This window comes from Strongylocentrotus purpuratus, unplaced genomic scaffold (genome assembly GCF_000002235.5).
Source record: "Strongylocentrotus purpuratus isolate Spur 01 unplaced genomic scaffold, Spur_5.0 spur5_scaffold_13, whole genome shotgun sequence".
NCBI lineage: Eukaryota > Metazoa > Echinodermata > Echinoidea > Camarodonta > Strongylocentrotidae > Strongylocentrotus > Strongylocentrotus purpuratus.
The window spans coordinates 12,549,936-12,576,368 of NW_022145598.1; the positions used below are offsets into that span (position 1 = coordinate 12,549,936).

General features: G+C 38.8%; 1 protein-coding gene across 1 annotated transcript in view; it reads left to right on the plus strand.

Moving 5' to 3' along the window:
* The first annotated feature begins 332 nt into the window (after window positions 1–332).
* The window catches only part of LOC577118 (transcription factor AP-2-alpha), a 41,897-nt gene continuing 15,796 nt past the window's right edge, over window positions 333–26,433 (plus strand). Inside the window, exons 1-4 of the mRNA XM_030983519.1 lie at window positions 333–374; window positions 723–831; window positions 15,121–15,322; window positions 23,262–23,380. Of these exons, the coding sequence (XP_030839379.1) occupies window positions 333–374; window positions 723–831; window positions 15,121–15,322; window positions 23,262–23,380 (472 nt within the window). The remainder of the gene's footprint in view (window positions 375–722; window positions 832–15,120; window positions 15,323–23,261; window positions 23,381–26,433) is intronic.

Here is a 26,433-nt window from a genome sequence, read left to right on the forward strand (position 1 = left end):
CATTCGTCAGGATTGCCCTGCAGCCGTCTTGTGGTATTAGAGCTGAACGAAGCCACACATTTTCTTTTTAAGATATATTCATTTCAATTCACAAATATTGGTAGCTGTTTGGGTATAGGGCGTGGACCTGTGATCCTTTTCTGAAGCCTACATATTTCATATAAAATACAAAACTTCTCACCTTTCGGGTTAATGTAGAATGAAATGAAAAATAAAGTCGCTTTTATGATATTGTTATTATCAATTTATTTATTAACTTAAATATGTGAGAAAATGTACCATTTCAACATTACCATGTCTTTGAATTAAAAGAACACAATTTAGCCGTCGCGATGTCTTCATTTTTAACAAAAGAGGGCGATATCAACTTCGATGTAATGTTATTGCTATTTAAACCTTTCTCGCTCTCTCTTTCTCTCTGTCCATCTCTCTCTCTCTCTCTCTCTCTGTCCATCTCTCTATCTCTCTCTCTCTCTCTCTCTTTGTCGCTTCCTTCGTTCTTGTTAAGGTTTTCAGGTCCACTATTTGCTTTATACAGAAGACAAGTAATGTATAGAAAATTGTAAAAATGTTGAACCATCTCCGGAATGAAATATGTTCAGTATGTTCTTGACAAAACGGCATCTGGATGAAATAATTACGAAGATTTTCCTCATCATCATGAGTAGCTATGGTGTTCTCTTTATTATATTTAACATTATTACAAACGGCAGTGATATGAGGTGAAACCTTTTTCTTATGTATTTTCTTTTTCTCTGTCTTTACAGGGTGCACATGACGACTCAGCAAATTATATCCATGGTGAGCATCATCATTCCGTCATCAGAAAAGGTATTTTGATAGTAGTTTACCCATCAATTATGTAATCCATGTTATTATATGTTTCATTGCACTTTCCACCCTGTTTGTAATGTTTATTGTTGTACTTACTAATATAAATATGTATACCAAATTTGTTTTCTTTTAAGGTTATTTAGTACTTGATTAAATATACATACGGTACATTATTCCATCATTAGTTAGTGGGTTATTCCTCATATTCTGCTCGATTTGTACTCTATAAACATTCGGAAGGAGGATACAACGCAAATTTGTGTGAAGAAATAGCGGGGTAGAATATTGTTTTAATTAGATATTGACTAATTTGTATCAGCTTTTATGTCGAAGTTGACATTGAACTTGAATTATGACAACGACTCAAAATGAACGACCCTTCTTTTTTCCTCAATCTTCGCCTCATTCCCTTTCCTTCTGTTTCTTCTCCCCCCCCCCCCTCCTCTCTCTCTCTCTCTCTCTATCTCTATCTCTCTCTCTTTTATATACATTATATATCCTCTTATCTTCTCCCTTTCTCTCTCTCTCTCTCTCTCTCTCTTTCTCTTTCCTTCTCCAATCTTGCTATTTCTGTGTGTGTCTGTCTCTGCTTCTATCCCGTTTTTACTCCTTGTTTTCTTCCCCCTCCGTTTCCATTCTCAATCTCCCTTCGCATCTCCCCTTTCATTTTGACATGCCAATGAAAGCTCGTCAAAAGAATAAAGTAGACATGTAAACAGCTCGGACTGCATAAATACATCGACCGAAATATTATCGCCGTTATAATCTCAATAATGCCGTCCCTTTCTCTATTCCTGGTGCTTTGCGGCTCCCTCAGTCCCACGCGTAGGAATTAGAGTAGTGTACACGGACTTGCATAGCCGCTTCTCTTTTAATGTACCGCATAATCCGTCGATCGAGGGAGAAGGGGAAAAAGTGGTGGAGAAAATCCCTTTACGATCTCCACCGAGGTATGTGCGTCCCGTTAAAAGAAGGCATTCTTAATGGGATTTTAAACTAAATTACCCTCATTCACACGTCTCCTTGTTTCCCCTTCAGTCTCTCCTATGTCAATGTCCGTGTATGTCAGGGGTCGATTCGATCTTACCCGCTTGTAGAAACAACCTGGCGCTATTCGACTAGCTCCAATGCCTAACGAGGTGTGCTCTCACTGACACACCTTCTGCCAATCTTCAATACCCCCTTGTGACTTGGCCGCCGCTTACGGATGCGCACCAACGAATGCACGCAGCGCGTCATGCCTGTATTCTGTGCGCAACCCCAAACGCACACGCACATGTACCATCGCCCACACTTTTTATAACAGTCCTAGCACTGAAATGGCGTTCCCTCGCTCTGATCATTACGAGCGTGTGCGTTGAGCATGATGAAATATGGATAGTCGTGGATGGAGAGCGCGCGAGGGCGATGAAATTATACTTCGTCATCAACGCCTCGACGAACACGCCTAGTCCATGCTGAAACGCCACTGTCATTTTGTGTTTAATGGCACCTATACTCTGTGGCAGCAAAACTATGTGACAGAATGAATTCATCAGATAATTGGTCACAAGATTATTGTAACACACCACCACGGTGTGACCTGTTGAAAGCGCTTCAATTTATTTAACAACCACCCGCAAATACTGTATTAAGATTTCGAAACATACTAACCAAATCTAGTGATGCCCATTTTGATTAATAAGACAGTATGTAAATTTGAGGTGACATTCGGGCAATTTAGCACCGTTTCGAAAGGGGGGGGGGAATCTTCGATTTCTTTGAATTGTGTAGAACTGTCCCCTTAACCTCCTTTTCCAGGGATAGGATCTAGAATAAACATCGATCAAAATAAATAGATGAGGTAAATTTCGATTCCCTATACGTTAGTCAATTACAGAGGATGTACAATGCGGTGCAACCTCGTGAAGTTTAGGAAAAGATGTAGGCCTATACGGTTTTCGAGGATCTACGGTTACTTTTAGATTAATCAAAATGTGATACCCCTGAGAGAGATCTTATAGATGGCTCGTACTCGAATTTCATAACATGTTTGTCTTTTTTACGTTTACAAGTGTTCGGCGATCACCCGAGTGCATTTCTTTTGCTTTCGTCGTCCCCTCAAAGTGTATGCCTTCCGTTGATGGCCTATACCTGATGTCTTTGACCACCCAACTATCTGGTCTACGAAGGATCCCAAAACTATTTATTTTCATAGTCATATGAATGTATAATATCTACTGTCCGAATATGATAAATACTGCCCACTATCACTTGGCTTTCTTTTTGTTTAAACATGTCACCAGATCGTGTATTTACCACGATGTTTTATTCAAAATGGTGGATGATTATGTCTGTAAACGTAGCTCCTTTCAAACGTGATGTTTTCTTTGCCTACCGCTCCGTGGGGCCGCACAATCCCGACTCTCTGCTCCCACTATACCCGTGATTTAGGGCGGAAAATTGATGAAAGGCCATTTGTGCGCATTTTAAACAAGTTATGTACGCTCTTCAAGAAATGAAAAGAAACCACTGCATGTGCAGCAGCAAAGGCCTGTTTTCTTTTCCTTTTTCCCCTCGTTCTTTCTTTTTTTCTCCCTTCAAAATCCCCCGTCTGTTTTTGTCTTGTCTGCCACTCGGCCCTTCAACCACGGGCATTGAACCCTCTTTAATCCCTGCGCACCCGGAATACAAGGGTCCATTCCAAAGAGTCGGGGTAATAACACCCATCTACATTTGACATTACAAATTTTGATAGGGATCTAAATTGTGCAGCACCATGTGCACGAGACTCGACACCAGGTTGGTTTCAATTTGCCGATAACTTTACTCACTTTGTATTTACCCAATTTGCTTCCATAACCATCACTTTCAAATTCGGGTTACAAAGAACGCGGTGTTTGCACTTGTGATGGTTAGAATTTTATTCCCCTTCTTCCTTTGTTCACATATTTATCTTTAATCTGTATCGAATTGTTCGTTTTTGTTCGTTCTTTACGTTGGTAAGGTGCATTTGACAGAAAGCAAATGGCTTTTGATTAAAAATGGAACACGGTCACTGACGGTATTTATTAAATCGTAATAAATTTATCCACGTTTAAGTGGTTAAATTTTGTTTTCTGATTTATGAAAAAGTAAGCGTCAGCTTTTTCAACTGACTTAAATTTCAACATGTTTTTTGTTATTTATTATAATTATTATTATATCAATTATCCATTTGATTCCATGAGTGGATTCATTTTTTGTTCATTATGTGTGTAAAATCAAGGGAAGTCTGACAAAATAAAGAGCTCGACACCTGGTGTTCCATACATCATTGGAAAAACTTAAATCAGGTGTAAATGAGTCCTCTTTTATGAATAATAAGCGCTTGGGTACAAGGTACTTGAATCAGAAAAGCCCGATTTGCCTCTAATGCCTATTTTCACATCTCACTAAGACAATAACGGCCTTGAAAAATGACATAAAAGCTGCTACAAGGCCACAGTATTACAACGTCAAGATCTAATTAAAACAATATTATTTTGGAAAGCAGACTCAAAAAATGCATTGTTTATCAATAGGCACCCATCAAAGGTTGCCGACTTACCACTCACTACTGATCTAGAAGGAAATCAATTCACCAACAACAGCTGTTTAACTATTAATTAGGTCGCGCTCCCTTTAATCTTCAATCGGCTGTTCTTATGGATTATCTTTCACAACATAATCTAGATCTTATTGTTACGTATAATGATTTTTTTTTTTTATAAATTCTGAATTTGTGTAGATTATTATTATTTTGTTTTTTTAATAAATATACTTGAATTTCTCTCTACGGCAAGATATTTATAGGTGTAAAAACTTATACAAAAACAGGAATTTGCCGACTTGATTTAAACTAATTCCCAAAGACTTTCAGAAATAAACCTAAGAATAAGTCAATGACGTATTTCACAATGCGAACATGATATGTAAAGGACGAACAATAGGTTATTGAAATTGCCATTGAATTTTTTTTCTGAAAATCTTAGTGTGTTTTTTTCTTCATTATTCAATGGCTCAGTCAAAAATGTGACAGACAATGACAGTACTAAAACCCCGCCTAACAAACAAAAAGGATAAGAAAGGAAAAGAAACGAAATTAATTTATGTTACCTTACCTTTCAGTGAAGAAGACGTCACAATCACGTCATTTTCTCGGCATCTAAAAAGGTTTGAGGAACATTACCCCGGATGTGGCACGTTTCGTGGGAATAGTAATTAATGCAACTTTGCATAGAGCTTTCAAGCTATTTAAATAGATTCATCATGTCATATGGGGACAAGAAATTACTGTTCTTAGTTGTAATGAACCATTTTTAAAGAAAATGTTCGGATTCTTTCTGAAATTCCTTCTGAAAATGACCGTCAATTAATCACCTTTATGGTTGTTTCCAGTCACCAGACTTGTCATTTCGCATCACTTGACAGCCATGCTTTAGTCAATACTGCAATGGCGGTTTTCACCAAAAAACGAAAACAGATGAGAGAGAGAGAGAGAGAAAAAAAAGAGGAGAAAGTGAGATAAAGAGGGGGAAAAAGGGAGAGAGTGTGAGAGAGAGAGAGAGAGAGAGAGGAGAGGGGAGAGGAGAGGAGAGAGTGAGAGAAGGAAATGTGTTTGTGAAAAGGCTGTTCGAAGTGGTCGCGGGATGACCAATATTTAGCCATTTGAATGAGTCTTGTGTTCACCCTAACGTATTTCTTTTGTGAACGTATTTTTTGTTTAGTGGTGTGGGTGTGGTAAATGTGTGCGTGTGTGTGTGTGTGTGTGTGTGTGTATGTGTGTTTGTGGTGAATACGCTACAGCTTTGGCACGAGTTGCATGCACTTTCAGCCCAAGGCAATGAACTATATGATGCCATTGATCTGATATGATATCAGGTATAGGTCTATAGCTTAGTGGTTATTTCGTCAAAAGAACCAGATTTGGGGAGAACCTCAAATTTCCCATTATGGGGGATATTATATATCTTGTCATTTTCAACATTGAATAGTATGATTCATTCGGCTTTCTTAGACATAATGGGTGATGTATCACTATAAGGCTCATTGCAAGATTATTTTAACTCATGAATCGTACATCCTCATTATTTAAATGACTAGTTATAAATTCACATTGATAATTTAAATTCTCAAATACATGGTAAATCTTTAATTTTCTGTCATGTATTTGATTTTTAAAAATCATTGAAAAGGGATTACTAATGATAGATATCAAAATATAAATTATGATAATAATAATAATATCAATAATGATGATAATGATGATGATATAGTAATAATAATAAGACGAATAACAATAATTTAATAATGATAATGATTATAGTAATAATAAACACTATGGTAATGTAGAATTCATATTATTTAAATGACTTGGTATTCCTTGTCTATTAGATGGTTATTTTTTGAAAAATCCTCTGAATTTCAGCATATTTCTGTCTGCACCTCCTTCTCAGCTTCGAGAGTATCGAATCACTTTGCTGCGTCTCCTCTCCCGTCCTGTGACAAATTTTGATACTTAAAAAAGGGCAAAAATCCTGTTTTTTCATTATCGAATATGTAGCCAGCACCCCCAAACCTTAGAGAACATTTCCCGGCTGGCGCCTGAGTACTGTCATCACAAACTCCATTTTCGCTGGTGCGCAACGTAGCCCGCGAACAGTCGATGCACAGCCCTGTCAATTGATCCAATTACATGCCTTCTGATGCATGCCCGACGTGACTGCTGTAGGATCCTCCTATCTTGCCCCCTCCCCTGTCTTCTCCTAATTATGCAATCATCTATTCCCTTCCCCATTCTCTCCCCTCTTTCTCTATTTTTCTATTTTGAAACACTTCTCCTATGCCCCCCTCCTAATTTTGTTTCTTGTTTAATCTCTTTCGTAACGATTAAAAACGTTTCCCAAAATGATTTTCCAGCAGAATAGAAGCTCTAACCCCCGACCCCAGCCCCAAATGGAAGATCACGAACAGTGTCATGTTAGTGAACCTGCATCGATGCTTCTCCTTCCCTTGCCCCCCTTTTCATTCCCGTCTCCCTACAGGCACCCAATATTGGTTTCTTTTACTCATAAGATTGAATTATACCACGTTTCCTGACCGAACGTAAGGTGAGACTCCGAGCTAATCATCCATATACCTGACTCGCCAACCCCCTTTCCAATAGCTGTGCAGAAATAGATAGACATGTCAACAGGTCCCCGTGTGTTGGGTTCGAATTCCAAATGTGATTAATCGTCTTATGATGGATCAATCACTGGTCGCGTCCCTTGTCTCTAGACCGTGGAAGATCCGAACCCAGTTCGTGGTGTCCCCCAAGGGTCCGAACTTGAACCCTAACAGTGCGCTGTTCCACACGCTTTGGCTATAGTCTAAGGCGATGATGACACAACAATGTGGAAAACAAACACCGGATTGTCTCTGTCGTTACGTATACTGGCAATTGGAAGATGACGCAGCAATTATGAGATGATATTGTATATCATGTTAAAGATCATGCAGGTCATCAGACATCACAAGATGTTCTTTGGAACCTTCAGATCTGGGGCCCATTTAGCAAAACAGTGATAAATGACAGTTATGTTATAAGCTACTGAAATCCTTGCTTCTGATTGGTTATCAGCAGATTTGTCACTGATATTTGTCATTTGTCATTAAAAAAGGCTTTGTGAAACGGGCCCTGATATCAAATGAAAATATACACCCTAAATATGAAGATTCAAGTTATTTGCTCTTACAAAGGTTTTTTGACCAATGCATTGTATCGATAATTCTAATATTCATCATTACAAATTATGTAATTGTCACCCAGGAGAGTTACCATAATCCTTTCTAAAGAAGTAGGGTGTGCAAATGAAGTCTCTATACGTGTAACTATACCAACAAAAGTAGAACCTTTGCCACAACTTAATGTTTAATCTCCTTCAATTATTATTCAATACAGTTTCGGGATCCATTTGTTCGGTCTACCTGAGAAACTGTTCGACAGTTGTGACACTAATGGAATCTCGAGATGATGTTGAATGGTATTCAAATAGTAATAAAGTAAATTAAGATATTCAACATGCATCCTTGGTATATCCATTAAGCCGACGCAAAGGTTTCTTAATAGACTTTATTTAGCATCTATAATAAGCAATTTCATAAGCTCATGTAATGAGACATGCGGCGTATGACATCTTCGTTTCGATTTCTTTGAATATTTCATATAGCTGTCCCTATTTCAGTGTGCTTTCCAATTATTTAGTCCAGGGACTTCTCAATTCTGAATGCATCTTCTTCCCCAATTTTAGGAAGAACCTGAAAGAACTGATAATGAAAATGATAAATGCCCCAAAGCCAAATTGAGCCCCGTAATAACTCGTTTTTCGGCAAGAATGCGATGTCGTTTTGTGGTGAAAGGCACAGCGAAGAATAGATTACTGTCACAATCGGTGCTCCATGGCTGTAAATTCTTTAGATGCTATTGGACTGATTGATAGCATGAGGGTCAACTATTATCACCTCCAAAAAGAGCACATGAACGAAGCAGAAGTTCACGGGGGAAGGGCAGACTGGTAAACTATCCCTGTTTGAGGGTATTTTTCACACTTCTGACCTAGATCGATATGATTGAGTTGGGATTGGGAACGGTAGGCAATCAGTAGATTTATTAAAATAGTTTGTTCATGACATCACCCGCTTTTCTTATCACCCTAGATCTTTGTAATTTGCAACCAAATAGGTTTGCTTTTCCAGCTCGTTTTCTTTTGAGAAGGTAAATGAATTTATCCGTTTCATTCGGCCTTTATTAGATTTCTGTTATTCCTGCAATTCTTTTTTGATCAATCTTCTCCCTTCTCTCTCTCCCTCTTTCTCTTCTTTCCTCTTTTTCACGTCCTATACTTTAACCATTTAGTCTTCATTCGTTAATTCAGAAAGGCATGTGTAAGACTTTTCCATATTTAAAATACGTATTAGTCTGTTTTCTTAGGAAATTCAGTTTTTATTTCTTTTCACTTGTGCATTCTGCTGTACAAAATCAGTCTTCTTAGTTTCACTCTCCCTCTCCCTACCTCTAGCTATAATATATTTGTCTATCTCATCCTCCTTTCTTCTCTCTCTGCCTCTCCCTTTCTCTTTCACACACACACACACGCACTATATATCTATCTCATCATCATGTTCTCTCTCTCTCTCTCTCTTTCTCTCTTTCTCTATCCATGTCCCACCGTCCTTTCAGCATTATTCTCTGGCAATGATACATTACATCCGCGTTGGGCTTGCTCTCATTCTCTTTCCGACCCCCAACATAATCTGGCCTAGAAAAGTTTCCTGAGGAGCGTGACGATATTTGCACCCATGCACACCCCCTTAGCAACAGCGCCATCATTCACGACATTAGACCAGGATCTATCGCTTCAACTGACTGGGGGCTAAGTCCGGTCACTCACCCTCCCCCTGCTGTGGAACCCTGGTGTTAGGGGCCGTTGTGGTTTTACCCCGTTGCCCCCGGGCTTCAGAGTTATAGCCCCATATCATGCCTAACAAGGGGGTAGAGCTGCTACCGCAATTATTCTTTAGTCCTCATTCAACAGTTGAACTTGAGTTTGTGCGAGCTTTAACGCGCCGGCTTGTTTGACAGCCGCTGGTATTTTCCGCCCGTGCGCGAAGGCCAAACGAGAGAAACAGAACACCCATCCGCTCCAAAATGTCCATGTCGCAAAGATTGTTTAGAGATATATGAAACTAGGTTGAATTAGCGCGGCTGCCTGTGTGATGTATTTATATCTCTGCCAATAAAGTCTTTCTTGGAATGTTGTTTTATTTTCTCGCTGTACGTATCGCTAACCAAAAACGCGTCAAAAGTCGTCAATTGATCCTCAGTATGATTTTGTCTTTACTCGTACTTGACATGCTCTATTTGCATTTGTCATACCCTTGTTTAGGTCTAGGACCTGATAGCTGTATTGACAGAATAGTCTATTGCCTTACACTCACCTGTGCGTATACGCGCGCACACACAATCATACACGCACATCGCCCACTCCCGGAAGGTATACCTTTAACATAATTATAAACATAAAACAAAGAGATACGTATCTCTTCGATAAAATTAACGTATTAGTGTAGCATTACTATCGCCAACTAAATTGAAATGGAATTCTGACAATTTTTCCTTTCCAATGTTCCAGGCTACCAATAACTAATTTTTTTAATGAGTCTAGGAAATGTGTCATTTTCCCTAAAAGCATGCTGATAGGAAAATTGTGCTACAGCCAGGTATACTTTCAACTGGTGAATTTAATGAAGTAATGGAACAATTAAAGATGAGGAGTACATCAACAACCAATACAAATCCGTTGTTATCGTTCAACTGCTTGGACTAGAATGATACCACCCAATTCACAAGATATGGAGAATATGATCAAATAATTCAATTTTGCTGGCCACCAATCCCACTTGTTTTAGTTTCGATTATTCGTAATTGCTGTCAAAATGAAACGCTCAGGAAACCACTCTTTAACGTAATCAATACAGACGCGGTTTGTGTGGGTTGCTTTGCTGCGCGTGATACGGGGAATACCAGATCATTAGTAGATTAGGGCTCTACAGATGTCGTATGGAAGATTATGAAACGTTATATGTAATTAAAAAAAAGGAAACACATTATTGTTGACTGTCACGTGTTTGCTTACACTGAATTTAATCAACATTTGGTATTGCGTACGACTGTTTGTACATGTAATTATACTAATTATATGAGTGCCTGTTAAAGCAATGGCGTGCAGTAATAACAAGAAATAAACATGGAAAAATGGGAGACAACTAGTATGTTTGAAGAAAAAAAACTCACAAATATAATAGTTACTTCTTTAATATCATTCAGCTTGCTGATAAGTAAATATTAGTCACCATTAAATATTACTGTTGTCGTGGGTTGTTTTACTAAAAATGTATAAAACCAGGTTTGTACTTTTGGGAATTTTTTTGACACAACTCAACATTTTGGATTCATTTTATATTTTCAAACATGATCAGTTGCTTTATGTTTCATTTCAGTCCAATCACCTTTTTATATCAATGCCGTAGTTTGAAATAATAGAGAAAGAAAAAAAAATCTGTGACCGATAAAAAACATTTCAAGGGAATTATTATAATCGCATCTTTGCCGTGGTAACCTCATCAAGCCACCCGTCAATGTAAACACGGACGCTGTCCCTCTTGCGTCCTCCTCAATACAATCTAGACCCGATTTATGAAATAGAAAATGAGTTGAGGGCGATGTAAGCTCTATCTTTGGCGTGAATCGTACCCCCTCTCTAGGGCCATTGGCCGCTCCAATTAGATAATGCCGCTAAGTATCTCAGCCAATCTCAACCAACGACTCGTGTTTTTGCAAATGAACCTCTCATTCTGAAAGCTCTTTATCTACTTCTCTCTCGTCCTCGTCCCTCTCTATCCCCTCCTCTCTCTCTCTCTCTCTCTCTCTCTCTCCCTTCTTCTCCCTCTCTATCTTCATCTCCCTTCATTATTTTATTTTCCCTCTCTCTCCCTCTCTCTGTCTGTCCTCACTTCCCCTCTCTTTGACACCCTCTCACCTCTCCCATTCTTAGATATTTTTGTTCTCTTTCTCTTTACCTCTTTCTATCTCTCTCCTCCTCTCTCTCTCTCTCTCTCTCTCTCTCTCTCTCTCTTTTCGCTCTCTTTCTTTCCATCTCTCTCCGATAATAATTCTATCTTGTATTACACCCATTTCTCCTCTCACCGGGCAAGTAGGTCATATTGAATCGGATTAACTCAAAATCGGATGAATTCTTTATACCCAACTCCAGAAGTGGATTTGGAAGGGGAAAAAACCCAAGATGCGAACAAATGAAAGGGAAAAGTGAGCAAAATAGGCGAGAAGGGTGTTGGAATTGCGTGAATAGGAACCCTATATCGGTGACAAAAAGGGAAATTGATACTGGGTGCTAATGAATTAAGACAAGTGCTCTAGCAGTCGGCCAATGCTGCCATACAATTTTCTCCTCCGCAGTCGACCCGGCACCCGCGAAGATAGCTACAGCGCAAAGCCTAGTTTTTAATTTCCATCAATCCAATAACGGGCTCATTCTCTTAGGGATGAGGTGGGGGGAAAGGCGCCAAAGAGGTTAGCCAAAAAGTGAGAAAGGTACCCGCATGTAGAGAAGAGAAGAAGCAAGATGAAGGGGGAGATTCGAATGGCAGCCATATGTCATAAAAACGGGTTCTTAAAAAGATTAGCAACGTGCGGCCCTGTATTTAACAATCGCCGCAGATTAATGTCACAGAAAATTTCCGAGATTAATTTGTCAGAGGCGAGTAATTTTGTCATCGATCCCCTGAAAAGAAATTGAAAATAGCGGCGAGAGGATGGGCCCGAGAAATAATTTTAACTACGATACTTAATTAGAAAAAAAAGTATGAAGCGAAGGACTAATGACATTTTCCAACTTTTATCAAAATAACGACTCATTTGCGCTTTTACCTTGTTTTATTAAAAATGGTAGTTTGACTTCTGAAATGAATGCACAAGTAACGTCACTCGATCATCCCTAGAGCATCTACTTTAGTCGAGCTACAGGGTCCAATGATCAGGCAGTTGTTTTAACAAAAAAGTCTGCTTATTTGTAATGAAACTAAAATTAAATATATTCGAATTTGGTATGGTTTACACAAATTTTCAGTCGGCAATGTCGAAAATGTTACCTGCTCTTTTAATTTCACAATAACACGTTAAAATAATAATGGGAATGGAATGTCTTGTAATGGGGGGGGGGGGGAGAAGTTCCTCTTTCTTTTTCATCAATACTTATGTTTCCCTCCGTGACATGACCCAATCCTTTCTCGTCAGCATTCTAACGCTCCTACATACAGTTGACACCCGGAATAACATATTTGTGCTTCATTGCATCCTGGTAATATTTGTGACGGGCTTGACCGCTAGTTACCTACGCTTACCTTTCTGACTGTTTATCGGGGAGCTCCCGGGGTCAGGTACGAAAAGCTCGTCGCTCGGGGGCCTGTTTTGTCGAGTTCCAATTTCATTTTTGCCTTCCCTCCGCCTCTCTCCCACACTCTCTCCCTCTCTCTCCCACTCTCTCCCACTCTCCCCTTCTCTCCATCTCTTTCTTCATGACTCTTTTCATCCCTCGCTTACTCTTTTTTTCCCCTTGCAATGAAAATGGACTGTATGTCTCTCACCTCAGTGTTGTTTGAATTAGGTCAGAGCAAGGAAGCTGGGCATAAAGCTATTTTTCCGCGCCGTTCGGTAGTTTTTCCCTTCCTCTAAGTCTTCTCACTCACTCACTCACTCACTAACCTCCCGGTTGCCCCCCCCCCCCTCCCACACTCGCCCTTCATCATCACTCACTTTGCTGGTGTGATTTTCCTTAACCCTTCCACTGTCTATACTGCTTTTTGTACGACGAGAAGAAAACCCCAGGAAACAGCAATACATCTTGACAAACGGTATGTCAAGTCATAAGCTAGCCTATTGCCGTTCTCGACGAAACCCTCGCCATTTCCATTCACCATAATATACACCAATTTCCACCATTTTATAGATGACTTACGAAATTCTGTTTTCTTAAGCAGTCTCGTACATCATCCCCCCCCCCCCCCAAAAAAAAAAGTACATCAATATTACAATAATGGCGAATAGAACAGGTGTATGACGATGGCAATGATGACGATGAAGACTACTAATAGGAATTGCAATTAAGAGCAGTGATGTTAACATTGTTACTTATAAATATTCGCAGAATGTCAATAGACTTTAACTGAACTGTAGGTATAACAATTATCTGCGTTTAACATTCCGTACAGTTGAAGTCCAATGCAAAACGAAATCCCATGAGAACCTCATAGTGGGATGTGCTTTGCCATGTATAATACACAGTCGAAGAAGAAAAAGGCTGTAAACTTTTGTTCCACTCTTGCCCAACGGCGAAACCTGGTCCAACAATAGCCCACCGATACTCGGGACCATTTCAGCAAGGGGGCGACCCCGGTTAAAATCGCACCCCTCGTGAACTCTTTGCCCTCTTTTATCCGCTCTTGGCCACGGCTAGTGCTATTGTAGAGCCCAGACTTTATAACCTTAAAGAAAAAACGGTAAAGAGTTGGGCTTTGGAGAAAAAAGAATTAAAGACTTTTCAAACAATGAGTACTTCCTCTTTCCCAAATTTTCTACCAGGCTCTCCAAGCTACGATGTTACTCATTGTAAAACATACCCTTTTTTGTTTCTGTTTTTGTTTCCAACTTATTATGAACTTGTCCTGACCTTATGTTAAGTTGAGTATGAGCATCAAAACATTATCCTTTTTCTTCTACTTCTTCTTCTTCTTCTTCTTCTTCTTCTTCTTCTTCTTCTTCTTCTTCTTCTTTTTCGAAATTTCATCCAGCGTGCTGTATGGTCTTCCACAAATGACCGGTAGAAGAATGGATCTCGTTTACCAAGTCCACACTCCTCCAACACCCTCATTCACGACCATTTCGGTCATTATGATAATTATATCCCTTCGCTATCGATTCGTTCTTTAGACGAGCTGCTCGTGAACGGCGTGACGATCACGCCAGCCCACCCCAGGGACGGTCCGGGAGTTGGGCCTGGGACTGGGGTAGCCCGAACGGCAAACATATCCATATCACCCGTAACTGGTGATATCATAATCGAGACAAACGATACGAGCTTGCTATACTCGGCCGCATTAGTTGTTATCGAAAGCCCCCCCCCCCCCCTCCCAACAAAAAGTAGTGATTATGAATAAATTCAAGGAGGCTTATGTAGGAAATGCATGCAAAAAAAAAAAACGAGGACCCCAATCCCCCCCCCCCCCCCTCCCATTGACCCTCCCACAAAAAAATGATCAATGCATAAAAACCTTTTCAAAGAGAGCCTATACTCTGGAAAGAAATGTTAACATAATTATAAAAAAAAAATCGCTGTGATATTCGTCGAGGCTAGAGGTTACATTTTTTTTTTCATTTCCACCCAGCAGAAAAGAAACTTGTAAATAATGCGTTAAAAGACACAGAGTAATGGTAATGGTATCCAAAGCTTAAATACTGTCACTGCGGTAATGATGACATGTAGGCTTCTCAAAGCTATGATGGATATTACGATCTTCAAATTAAGAATGGCAAACATTATAATTTTCTTTCACCACGAATGTTTACTGACTAATGCTATTTATTCAACCATTTCATTTGTCAGTGCAATCAACAGGTTCAACGCTTCACATCCATTTATCTACTTTCCTTCTCATTTCTTCCTAACCCAGGCATCAGACAGAAGAACGAAAACGCGAAAGATGGTCTGGTCTCTAACGTCACATCGCCAAACGATGTCTTCTGTTCAGTTCCGGGTCGTCTCTCCCTGCTCAGCTCAACGTCCAAATACAAGGTCACCGTAGCGGAAGTACAACGTCGTTTATCGCCGCCAGAATGTCTCAACGCGTCACTGTTAGGCGGCGTCCTAAGGAGGTATAATAAATTGTTGTGTGGTGAATTTGTATACACTTACGTATTTGAAGGAGGGCTATAGGGGGCACTTCCCCCACCCTGCTCTTGACATATGCCTCATTAAGAAAAAGAATACCAGACTCGGTAGTAGTAAGCAGGTTAAGAATCATTATAAGTCAATTAAAAAACGCACGAGGTGTAGACATATTCCCAAAGTACTAACTTTCTCTACCCCCACCCCCCCCCCCCCCCCATGAAATGGGTACGGAAAAGATACATTTCTATGAAATTACAAATTATACAAACTATTAAGTCCACGGAAAGATGATCGGCAATCCAAGTTGGCCTGTTTTAGCCAGTATTTAAAAAAACAACTATAATCTAGCTCGTACATCATCATAATATTGTTGCATTTAAGAAACTCTTTGGAATTAAAAATAATGACCGTTTGTTATCTTCAGTATTAAGAGTAGTAGTAGTAGATATCAAAATAGTGGGCATATTTAATACAACGATGCTCATTAGTTCAATCTATCTGAAGCCTAATTAGTATCAGTTCCATGTTTAATATGAGGACTAAAATCCTACTCATAATAATATAGTTCTATATTTCAATGAGCATCTGGGAGCACTGACCTTCCTAAACACGATGCCTTCGACAGTTGGTATTATTAATATATGTGCGGTTTTTATATTATGATTAATAAGACTAATGAAGTGCAATGCACATCATTAAAAATATGATATAGATCAAGGGGAATTTTTCAGCGGAAATTACTTATCATAATGTTCAGAATTTCTTGTACTTTTGTGAATGACATACAATAGAGCTCCAAAGGCTAATAAATGACTAGAAAGTGTAGCATTCGTCGAACAACTCCAATATCGAGAAAGAATGCTAAGTGGCAAGGTTCATTGGCTTATTATTCAGACAAACCACAAAGCCAAAACAAGAAAGAAAAGTTCCCTGTTCCATTAAATTATAACAGCCCTGTTAGGATTCAATAATCCCGCTCCAATAATACAGCTGCATTACGTCAAGTGCGTAGTCCCATTAATTTGTCATTTTGCTGGTGAACGCGCTGAATGAGAGAGTTACCCGTATGAAAACCACAACATGGAGCGGTGAGCCTCACAAGTGCGCCCCCAAAATGCTCTCCTATGACCCGCGACGACCTCAAATACTAAGCTCCCTAAAGATATTCGGCGCCATAGCTTGAACGTTTAAAGCGTTCGAGAGATAAAAATGATTTTATATCAGACTTGACTTGGACAGACAACTTGGACAAGGTGAATTTAAAATTGACACTTTTCAATTTTCAGACAGACGAGGCTTGTTGACTTTTCCCATGGTTTCATAATTGGTGAGGCTGTTAAAGTGGAGACAATTACAGTTGATGATGTAAATCATAGTTAATGAATAGTTTGTAGCATTTGATATATTGGCATTGAATTATCTGAACAAGAAAATGTAAGCTAGTTATTCAGTGATATCCATTTTTAATATTCTGCATTTAATTCCTTTAATAAATACACTGACTGTATTTGCTACATAATTAGATGTATAAACGCCATAGCAGCACGTGTTGTAATCCATTATGACTCATAGCTGAGATGTTTTTCCAAACCTAGGCCACTGCATTGCCTCATGATTATTGTATTAAATTGACAACGCGAAAGTTATTATCATTATTGTACATTAGGTTTTACCCCTCTTGATGGATGTTATGGAAGGATCTTGTTTCGTTTGATCACCCAGAATAGCTCCCCTAATTACTTATAGGTGGGACCGTGGGATGGGCAGCTGATAGAACGCGGGTTTAAAAATCATCGAGGGCAAAAAAAAACAGAGTCACATTCGAATCCCTCCCATTGTATGCCGTGGTTTTAATTGTCAACGATCAAATAGATTCCAAGTTCTTTGAGGTACTAACGATGTAAACTCTATCGTTTTCAATGACATTGGCAGCGATTACACGCCGTCATTTGCGCAGATTGACCCTCGATTCTGAAAAGAAAAGCTCGCCCAACCATTTCAAATTGAGTGCGTCGAACTCGCGACAAAAGATGATGGAAAAAATGGAATATTTGGTGGCTTAGTAGAGATGTGGAAAATAGGTCTCAATACGACGAACAATAGGAGCCAAAAGTAATACGTTTTGCTAGAGTGGCTCTCATGAAAGGCAACGCGAAAATACCGTGCTAACCAGCAATATTTGAATATCGAATCGGTCCTGAAGAAAAGAAAGAAAATGATGGATGTACGCAATGAGGGTAGAACTATAGAGATCAAAGTCGAATATAAAACCTGTCTGTGTATTGACTGGCGAATCTTCCTACTTGATTTAGATAGACTTTGGCAAGAGAGCTCTTACTACAACATCAAGAGCACAACAAAAAAACGAAACAGGGGCTTTTTAATAGCGAGTGGAATTTGTTGCAATTTCGGGATCATTTCTACCTCCCGGCTAGAAATAAGCTTAATAGCCATTTATCATCTTTGTACAAAGAATCAATAGTTGTCTGTATTGGTATCAATAATTGATTTATGCGAAAGTCTTTCGTTCATTATCACTAAGGCATTATTTTGGAAGTATCTAGTGGTTGCGCTAATCTGTTCTTAAAGTGCACTCCCTTTTAATAATCGAAATAAAACCGCAATATTAAGAGCGCATCTTCTAAACATCTGAGGGCTTGAATCAGGTCCAAATCGTATTCATGTCACAGAGGGAAATTAATTTATACTCTAGCTTTTGTATTTATTAAGCGGGGTATTTATGAAGTGTTCACTGTTTCCGCTCCTTCAAGGCACTTTGATTGTTATACTCATTATAAGTGAGAGATACTAATGAACTCTTAAACTATCTGTACCCTTTCCAACCCTTTCATATATACCTCCCCATCACGCAAAGAACAAAATGTATTACATCCTCTTAATAATTAACCCTGTGTATGCTTAGTAACATTTCGATGATCGTTGGAGCTAATTATGCAATATGACAACAATATTGACCACCTACCTTCATTCAAACTTGTATGATATGGGCATAATCTCATTTGTTGTATTACCTCTCCAAAAATAACAAATAAATAAGTATAGATATAGTTTATGAAATTAAATTAGTTTCTCAAGAAAAAAATGAAATATAAACATGCTAAATGAAGTAAGGGAACTTTTGATCTGGTTGTTTACAGCCCCGCGGCGCAATTGAGTTTTGGAAAGCAATACTCTTTATATTTTTGCAGTTCAAGATCAGCAATTGTTAAAACTTTGAGTTTGCTCTAATATCAATTTGGGGGGGGGGAATTGGATTTTCTTTGGATCATAACCGTTATTATCATTTTCAAAAGAAACATACTCCCTTGGTGTTCTGCGGCAAATGTTTTGGTATGAGAAAATTGTCGAGTTTTTAATCATGTTGCTTCTTTTATATATCTCATAATTATAAAATCTAGATAGTGTTGTATGTCAAATGTTTGGTATAGGTATTGTTTCATTTAGCGTATGTTTATGTAATGAGAGAAGAAAAGAAAAAACTTCTTTGGTGATGTATGTCAAATGTTACATGAAGTATAGGCCCTGTTTTCATTCATCCATTTTTCTTAGCTCAATGAAATCAATGTGGATCACAAGAAACAATGTACTATAGAGGGCGCAATACCGAATTATCACTCTGTGCAGAGTATCTTATGACTGCAATGACATTGATCACTGTGGCTGTTCTATCAGCCTCCAAACTAGGCTTTTTTATGGATAAATATGGTTGCAGCATATATTCGCATTATTAAGCCTTTACAGTACAACCCACAGAATGAAGTATGAAGATAGCTGATATGAATGCTTATGAACAATGATGTAAGATCATAAACTTGAATATACAATAATTGAGTTAAAAACAGTAAAGAATAGCTTACTATTTTAATAAAAACATAAATTAAAAAAAAGAATAGCTTACTATCATAAGTATCCTTCGTGTGAACCATAAATCTGATTTTCGTATCACAATCATATTTAATGTATTGGTGTTTAATATTAGGATATTAAAGCAGAAGAACTGAACTAAAACTGCCAGTATTGGCAATGTAGTCTTACTATTCAATACGGGGGTTTAAACGATGAAGAATGTCCTCGTTTGGAATGTAGAATATGAAAACAATAGTATACATTTTCGCGGCATGCGTTAGTCTTCAATATTCGGCAATCACAGCTTAAATTCTAAAATGAGCTGTTATACTAGATGAGACGCATAGACATTACCACTTAATAAATGGGTAACAGTCATTGAAGAAAAAGCCATCCTCCGTCTAGAATGTAGAATATGAATTTAACGGTACATGTATGTATATTTTCGCGGCATCAGTGTTCGATATTCGGCAATCACAGCAGAGGAGGATGACTCGCGTCATCGACGGAATCGAGGGAGTTCGCGGTCCATTTGTAGATGAACGAGTAGGGTTAATGGACCTCGCTACGGGCGAGACAGCTTCCTCGTCACCGCGACTCCGCGCTGACCCTCCTGACCTTTGAACCCTATCAAGGGGTCAAAATCAATATCGCGATGGATTCGAGTCATCAACATCATCATTATCTCCTTCTCCAAGTGCGCTCGTAATGTGTTATTGGCACCATCTATCTCTCCCTCTCCCGCTCTCTAACTCTCTCTCTCTCTCCCTCTCCCTCTCTCTAACTCTCTCTCTCTCTCTATCCCTCTCTCCCCTTCTCTCTCTCTCTCTCTCTCTCTCTCTCTTTACAACCGGTTTTCTCTGTAAGGGTTGTCTAATCAAAATGAATATCAGGCAGTGTTCTTTAATAGAAAATAGTCATTGATCAGTATTTCGAGGGTTTTCTTGGAATGGGTCCCTAGAGGGCGGCATCATTAAATTCATGCAACCGTGTTTTATCAATGAATGAGGGAATGGAAGTTTGGCACTCTGGGTAATAGCAGTTCCAATTTTTTGGTGAATTTATTTATTATTTAGAGATATGTTTCAATGATTTGTATCAGTCAATTATTTTGAATTAATGATTGGTAAATGCAATAGCAATTAAACAAGTTATTATTTTCATACCCACACACGCCGGTATTAATCGAGTTGTATGACATAAACATTGTGTTTTGGATGTGTATTGCTGACAGGTGTCACTTCAATAGATAGTGCCGGGATTTAATAATTAGGCGTGCACAATTTCAAGTGGTTTATTGTTTAATGTTTCCAGCTTCAACTACAATACAGGGAACTCTGTGAAATACACACTGCATGTTACGTTTGAAGGAGAAAGTAGGCTCTCATTTTTTTTTATAGATATTTTGGACACCGCCCCGCCCCGTCCAATCCCCCGTCCCCCATTTTTTGTCTGACACTCCTAGATGCGCCACTGCTGGATAGGGTATGAAAGAGAGCCTTGATATCAGACTATCTACAGGCGGAAGGAGGAAACCCTCGACCTAAATTAACAGCTAGGTACAGTACGGGTCTTCGGCATCGGGGATCATATCGGGTTACAGGAGAGCGCGCATCCCACTCGCACCTGGCCGGTGGGACCCGCTGTCTCGTCGGCTCCGATTCCCGTCTCTGCACGGGCCCGAGCGCACCGCCATACCAAGCGCGATCACCATCCAAAGACCACTGCCCGATTCGAGTTTCATCCAATAAGCACCTCCGCTCCCCGGGATAAGATAACAACTTCATTGACCTGAATAAGGTTTGGCAGAGGTGACCAGGCCGTATAGGTGTCGGGGTAAATTGCTCCTCATCCTACTCATAATTAGGCGGGAGGGGATTAATACACTATAGCTATGTAGGTAAATTGTATTGACATGGAGGGCTATCAGATACCGAAAGGTACTTTCGTCACCCCGGTCAGTGGTCCCACGAAGTATCCAATTTAGGCCATATTTATCCGTCCGCCGAACCCCTGAATCGAAGATGGCGTCATCTACCCCCGTCTCTCAGCTTTCTGTCAAGACATGGCTATATTAAGATCCATTCAGATCGAATGTAATAGAGAATACGTAATACGTGTGTAAAAGTTTATTAAGAGAAATATATGGGCTAAAATGTTTCAATACACTACCATACCGTGATGCAGAGTGGCAACAGCATAGTAGATAGTACAATCTTAATACATAGTAGATTGTACATTGATAGACTTCAAACGTCGATGCTATAGATATTCTCATAAGCATGATCTTTGCCGGATTCCTGGTTACACCATGAAGACACTCAACATTAAAAGGCAAAAATCATATTAATGGGGGAAATCGAAGCTGAAATGTATCATTTCATTAACAAACTGAGTAATTTGCAACCTAGCTTACACTCCAGAAATAGGACTACTGATTCAAAGAGAGCTTAGAATGATGAGTATGGCTACGAACTTTGGGCGCTCCTTTCGTGCTAATGGTAAATACATGGATTTTTTCCAATAATTATCACACTTAAATTACCGAATTGATCCTACGCCAAGTCAAGTAGGTCAGACTAATAAAGTATCAGGGTTTGTTCGTTGTTGCAAAAACAATAATGTGATGTAATGTAAAAATGAAAAACATGTACCGATCTTGTTTGCTTTTTTTCCTTCAAAAATACTCATAACAACATAGAGATTTAGAGTATAGGACACCAGCGAGAACGATTTACAACGGTTGCACGCGTCTACAAAATTCTAAGCTTTGACAAAGTCACGATATCTTGAGAGGCTTATAATTAACTTCTGCTACAATTTTACGAAACTTCAACTGAAAAATGGGCAGGTGGAAAGCCAACTACAAAAAGGAAATGGAAAATGATGAGCATCTTATGCAAACTTCTAAATCCTTCTTAGCTTTTCCCATTTGATTTCTTAAAGATTGTTGTCAAACGCAACCTAATTGCCGGAACAAGGTCCAAACAAAAAGGTTAAGTAGTTCTTAGTAGATGCTTTGTTGTTAGGAATAGGAGGTTCTTGAAAGGGCGACTAGAGCTCGTTACGTCATCCCCTACATGTTTTCCATCGATGAGAGCCGAAATAGGATTTTGTTACGCGTGCCTTTTCCCGCGTAATTCTTCAGCACCTTATTTAGGTTCGCTTCAAGAACATGAATGCGCTCGGTATAGAAACAAAATAACGAGCGGTCATTTATCTCTTTTTCTGAGCCTCTTTTCTCAGCATGTTGAGTACTGTTCATCTGTTCTTTTTTTCTTGTATAATACTTGTAAGTGTTGTTCGTAACTGCAATTCCTATTGTAGTGAACTTAATGAGCGGAAAATTGAGGAGAGTGCAAGAAAGACAAAATACGTTTCCTACTTGGCCACAATGCCCAACGGCCATTCATCGACAGCTTATTTTTCCAAGTGCCTCTTGACTTATATGTTCAATTTGGATTGGTTGTAATAAGGAAAATTCGTGGCAAGCCATAGTAAGGCTTTGCCCTTGTGTCATTTGTAAGAGTAGCAGTGTTTGTCTGAAAATGTGTGAGGGAGAATTATCTCAAAACCACACAGCGTGTTGCTCATCATGGTAATCGTCGCAAAATTATTTGACAAATAAATGCACGTTTATCGTGTTCAATCATTATTTCTCTGCATCAGAACCATTACGTGTGGTCGAAAAACAAATAATCGTTTCATTTACCTAACTCAAAACAAGCCATTCAAATCTAAATAACATGTCGCTTTGATTTGGCTTTGTATAGTAGGACATTGACCACAGTAGTGTGGGCTGGCTTATATAATCTCCAAATGTTTAATAGCATCAATTGTAAAATAATGATTGCCACATGGTGACAATGTTTCAAGATCTTGTCTTTACTCATGCTATGTGTGTGGGGAACGCTTGTATTTTGTGATTCAGAAAACCAATACGATATCATATAACAATTCTCATTATTGTACTTCTCTCTCTCTCTCTCTCTCTCTCTCTCTCTTCTTTCTTCTCCCCCTCCTTCTCATCTTCCTCCATTTTTTTCCTTTCTCCAGAGCAAAATCAAAGAATGGTGGTCGATATCTCCGGGAGAGGCTGGAGAAGATCGGCCTTAATTTACCGGCAGGAAGGCGAAAAGCTGCAAACGTCACCTTATTTACCTCACTAGTAGAAGGTATGTATACAAACAAAATGGATATAATGCTAAATGTATTACTCATTGCGGATACAGTATCGAAAATAATATCGCTAGTGACATTCGTTTGTCTAGCAATGTAGGGTCAACACTGGATCAAAAGATCACGACGTTTCGTGCGCCGCTGCAAACACTTCGTCAGGTGATATCACCTGACGAAGTCAGCACGAAACGTCGTTGACCATACATTGCGAGACAAACGAATGTCACTAGCGATATTATTTTCGATAAAATAGATATGTTTGTAAATTAATGATCGGGTCAACCATACCATAACTGTGACTTATTTGCGCAGGCAGGGTAATTATTATTACCCCCATCATTTGCAAGGTACCCGGTTACACCTTGGTGGGAAGGGCACTCATGTGGATTGACATAATGTAATCATTTTGTCGGAGGATATAAATGCCGGGCTAGGATTCGAAACATCTAATCTTGGAATGAACTTCAATTGAATGAACTACTATTATAGATCACACCACTATATACAACAACACCTTCATCATTGTATTCATAACACATTCATAATGATGCGTCAATAAAATGGTATAACCTAAACGGAACAAGGATTCCCATGTCTATGGCTGTATAGTTCCCTTTTAAAACCAAGACATAATCATGATAAAAGTGGCTGTTGAGAACTCACATTAATCGGTGAAATATTGTTTTTACATTATTTATTGTGAATAGTTATCATCATGATAATGGAGTCAAGATGGAAATGAAGGGGAAAAACGCTTTACAAGAAAGAATATGATATATCCTGTTCCTTATGCTAATGTTTCTCCTCTCCTCCTCCCCTCCTCCTTCTCTTCCTCCTCCTCCTCCTCCTCCTTCTCGGTCTCCTACTCAACAATATATTCCTTCATCAGTCTTTACATCTGGATCATGAGTCTGTCATATCGCCCTTTTCATTTCAAAGTTACACTTAAATAAAACTAGGTGGTTAGATTTCTCAATTCGAAATGAATCTCTTTTAATGACGCTTGGATGCCTCAACTTTCTTTCCGAATGTTTGACAAAAAAATGTTGAAACCCATTAGGAAAATTAAGAGTCGCTTGAACATGTCGTTGTTGATCTTGATATAAAAAAGACGCTTATTTCTCGGGCTCATAAACCTCTGATCTTTTTAAAAATCATTCTTCTGGATAACTTTTCGATTCGTAAATCGAACGCCACTGACAAGGCAGAAATTGCACAAAATCCAGCTTTCAAACCGTCCACCTGCGTTTTAGGAATATTTGATTCTGTTTGCATGTAGTTGTTGAAACCTTTAAAATGCAGTAATCCCCTGCAGGGTTTATAGGTAGCTTATTATCAAAGGCAAACCCCTTAAAAGATGATCTATATATATTTTTAATCTTCTAAATTTTTAAGAGATCGGCTAATCCGGATGTCGATATTGCGATTTGGATTTTGTTACTGAATCTTATAAATAGAGTATAGGCAAAATTCGGCTTCAGAATTACTCTCTTCTTTCTCCTCCTCTTCTTTATTTTTATCCCAATGTGTATTTTATTCTCATTATTCTTTCTCTTTTCTAAACATAATAATCATAAGAGGAAAGCGGAACGGCCCCTTACTGCCCAGCAGTTACGGAAGAGGGATATAGAATAGTGTTATGAATTATAGAGAGGTGGAGACAGAAGGAGAGGTGAAGAAGAAAAGCAATCAGATAATAACACCCCTGACAAAACAAATTGAAAAAAGACATAAAAGTACAAACATATATAACAAATAAAACTAAACAAAACAACGTAAAGCAATACATAATAATTTAATAATCTTCATTTATGTTCAATATCTTAGATAAATATAATAATAATAATCAAGATAAAGTGATCAACATTATAAAATTTGCTTTTACGTATTAAACGTTTTTTATTTCAACCCAAGCATGTGCTTCTAAATTCAGTACAACTTAGTTTTACCAATCGTGGTATAATTTTACCTTGTGACTGAAATGGCAGTATTCCTGCATGTTATTCTATCTTTCGAGTAATGTCGGCCGATTGATAACATTAATAATCGTGTCATATTCCCAGCAAAAGATCTAAAAAAAAGTATTTCCGCCCGCGGCCTTGATGTAAGACTACACATCAAGGTCAGTATCACAGCTATCGTCACCTTGTATGTCACCGATACCAAGGCACTCCGCCATTATCGATTGCATCCAAGGTCACGTGCGTCGACGACTACGTCTAATTGGGCGAGACAAATACCTTAGATAGTATCGTTTACTCATTATCGTAGCTGTGATCTGTTGTCGTTAGATTGTAATCATTTCGCGGTTGGCTGATTATTTTTGTCTTTGGAGTAAACTGAGGTATCATAATTCAGTCCTGTGACACAAGTGGGCACCCTCCCCTCAAGAATGAAAAAAAAAAACATAATAACGGATGTTTCTAATTTTGAACTTCATCTATTTATTGCATTGCCCCTAGTCATTTCTTTTACCAGAGACATACCATTAGTAACATTTCTGTGATTTGACTTTCCTTTCGAAAAATGAAGTGGGTATCTATCTAAGCCTATCTAGGCCCATGTAACCCATGCCATTATTCACTGGAGCGGAATAATAAGTTTTCTACCGATCCGGAGTGAGAAAAAAAAATCCGAAATATGATCGAGGTATCGTTACGTATTCATCTCCTTCTGGCTGGCAGAGTTTAATGGGATAAGCAAAATTGTTTAGTTTGAGAAAGAGATGTTTATTATTTATATTTCCTCAAACAGTAATAGGTCCAGAATATTAAAGTAGAAAGATCCTGATTTTGATAGAAGTGATTTTATTTTCCACCAATTCGTCTTCGAGGCGCACGAATGGGATTCAGTGACAATGAAATAACTCAATGTCAGTCAGAATCCAAAACAACCTCAATTCCCCCACCATCATGACCAGGTATTTAGTGAGTGAAACGATGCCATGCCCAGAGCGACACATTATGATAGCTGGGTCATGACATCACTGCGTAATCATGAATGTAATGCTCAACTAACAGCAATCGGAGTACACGGTGATAAGACACCG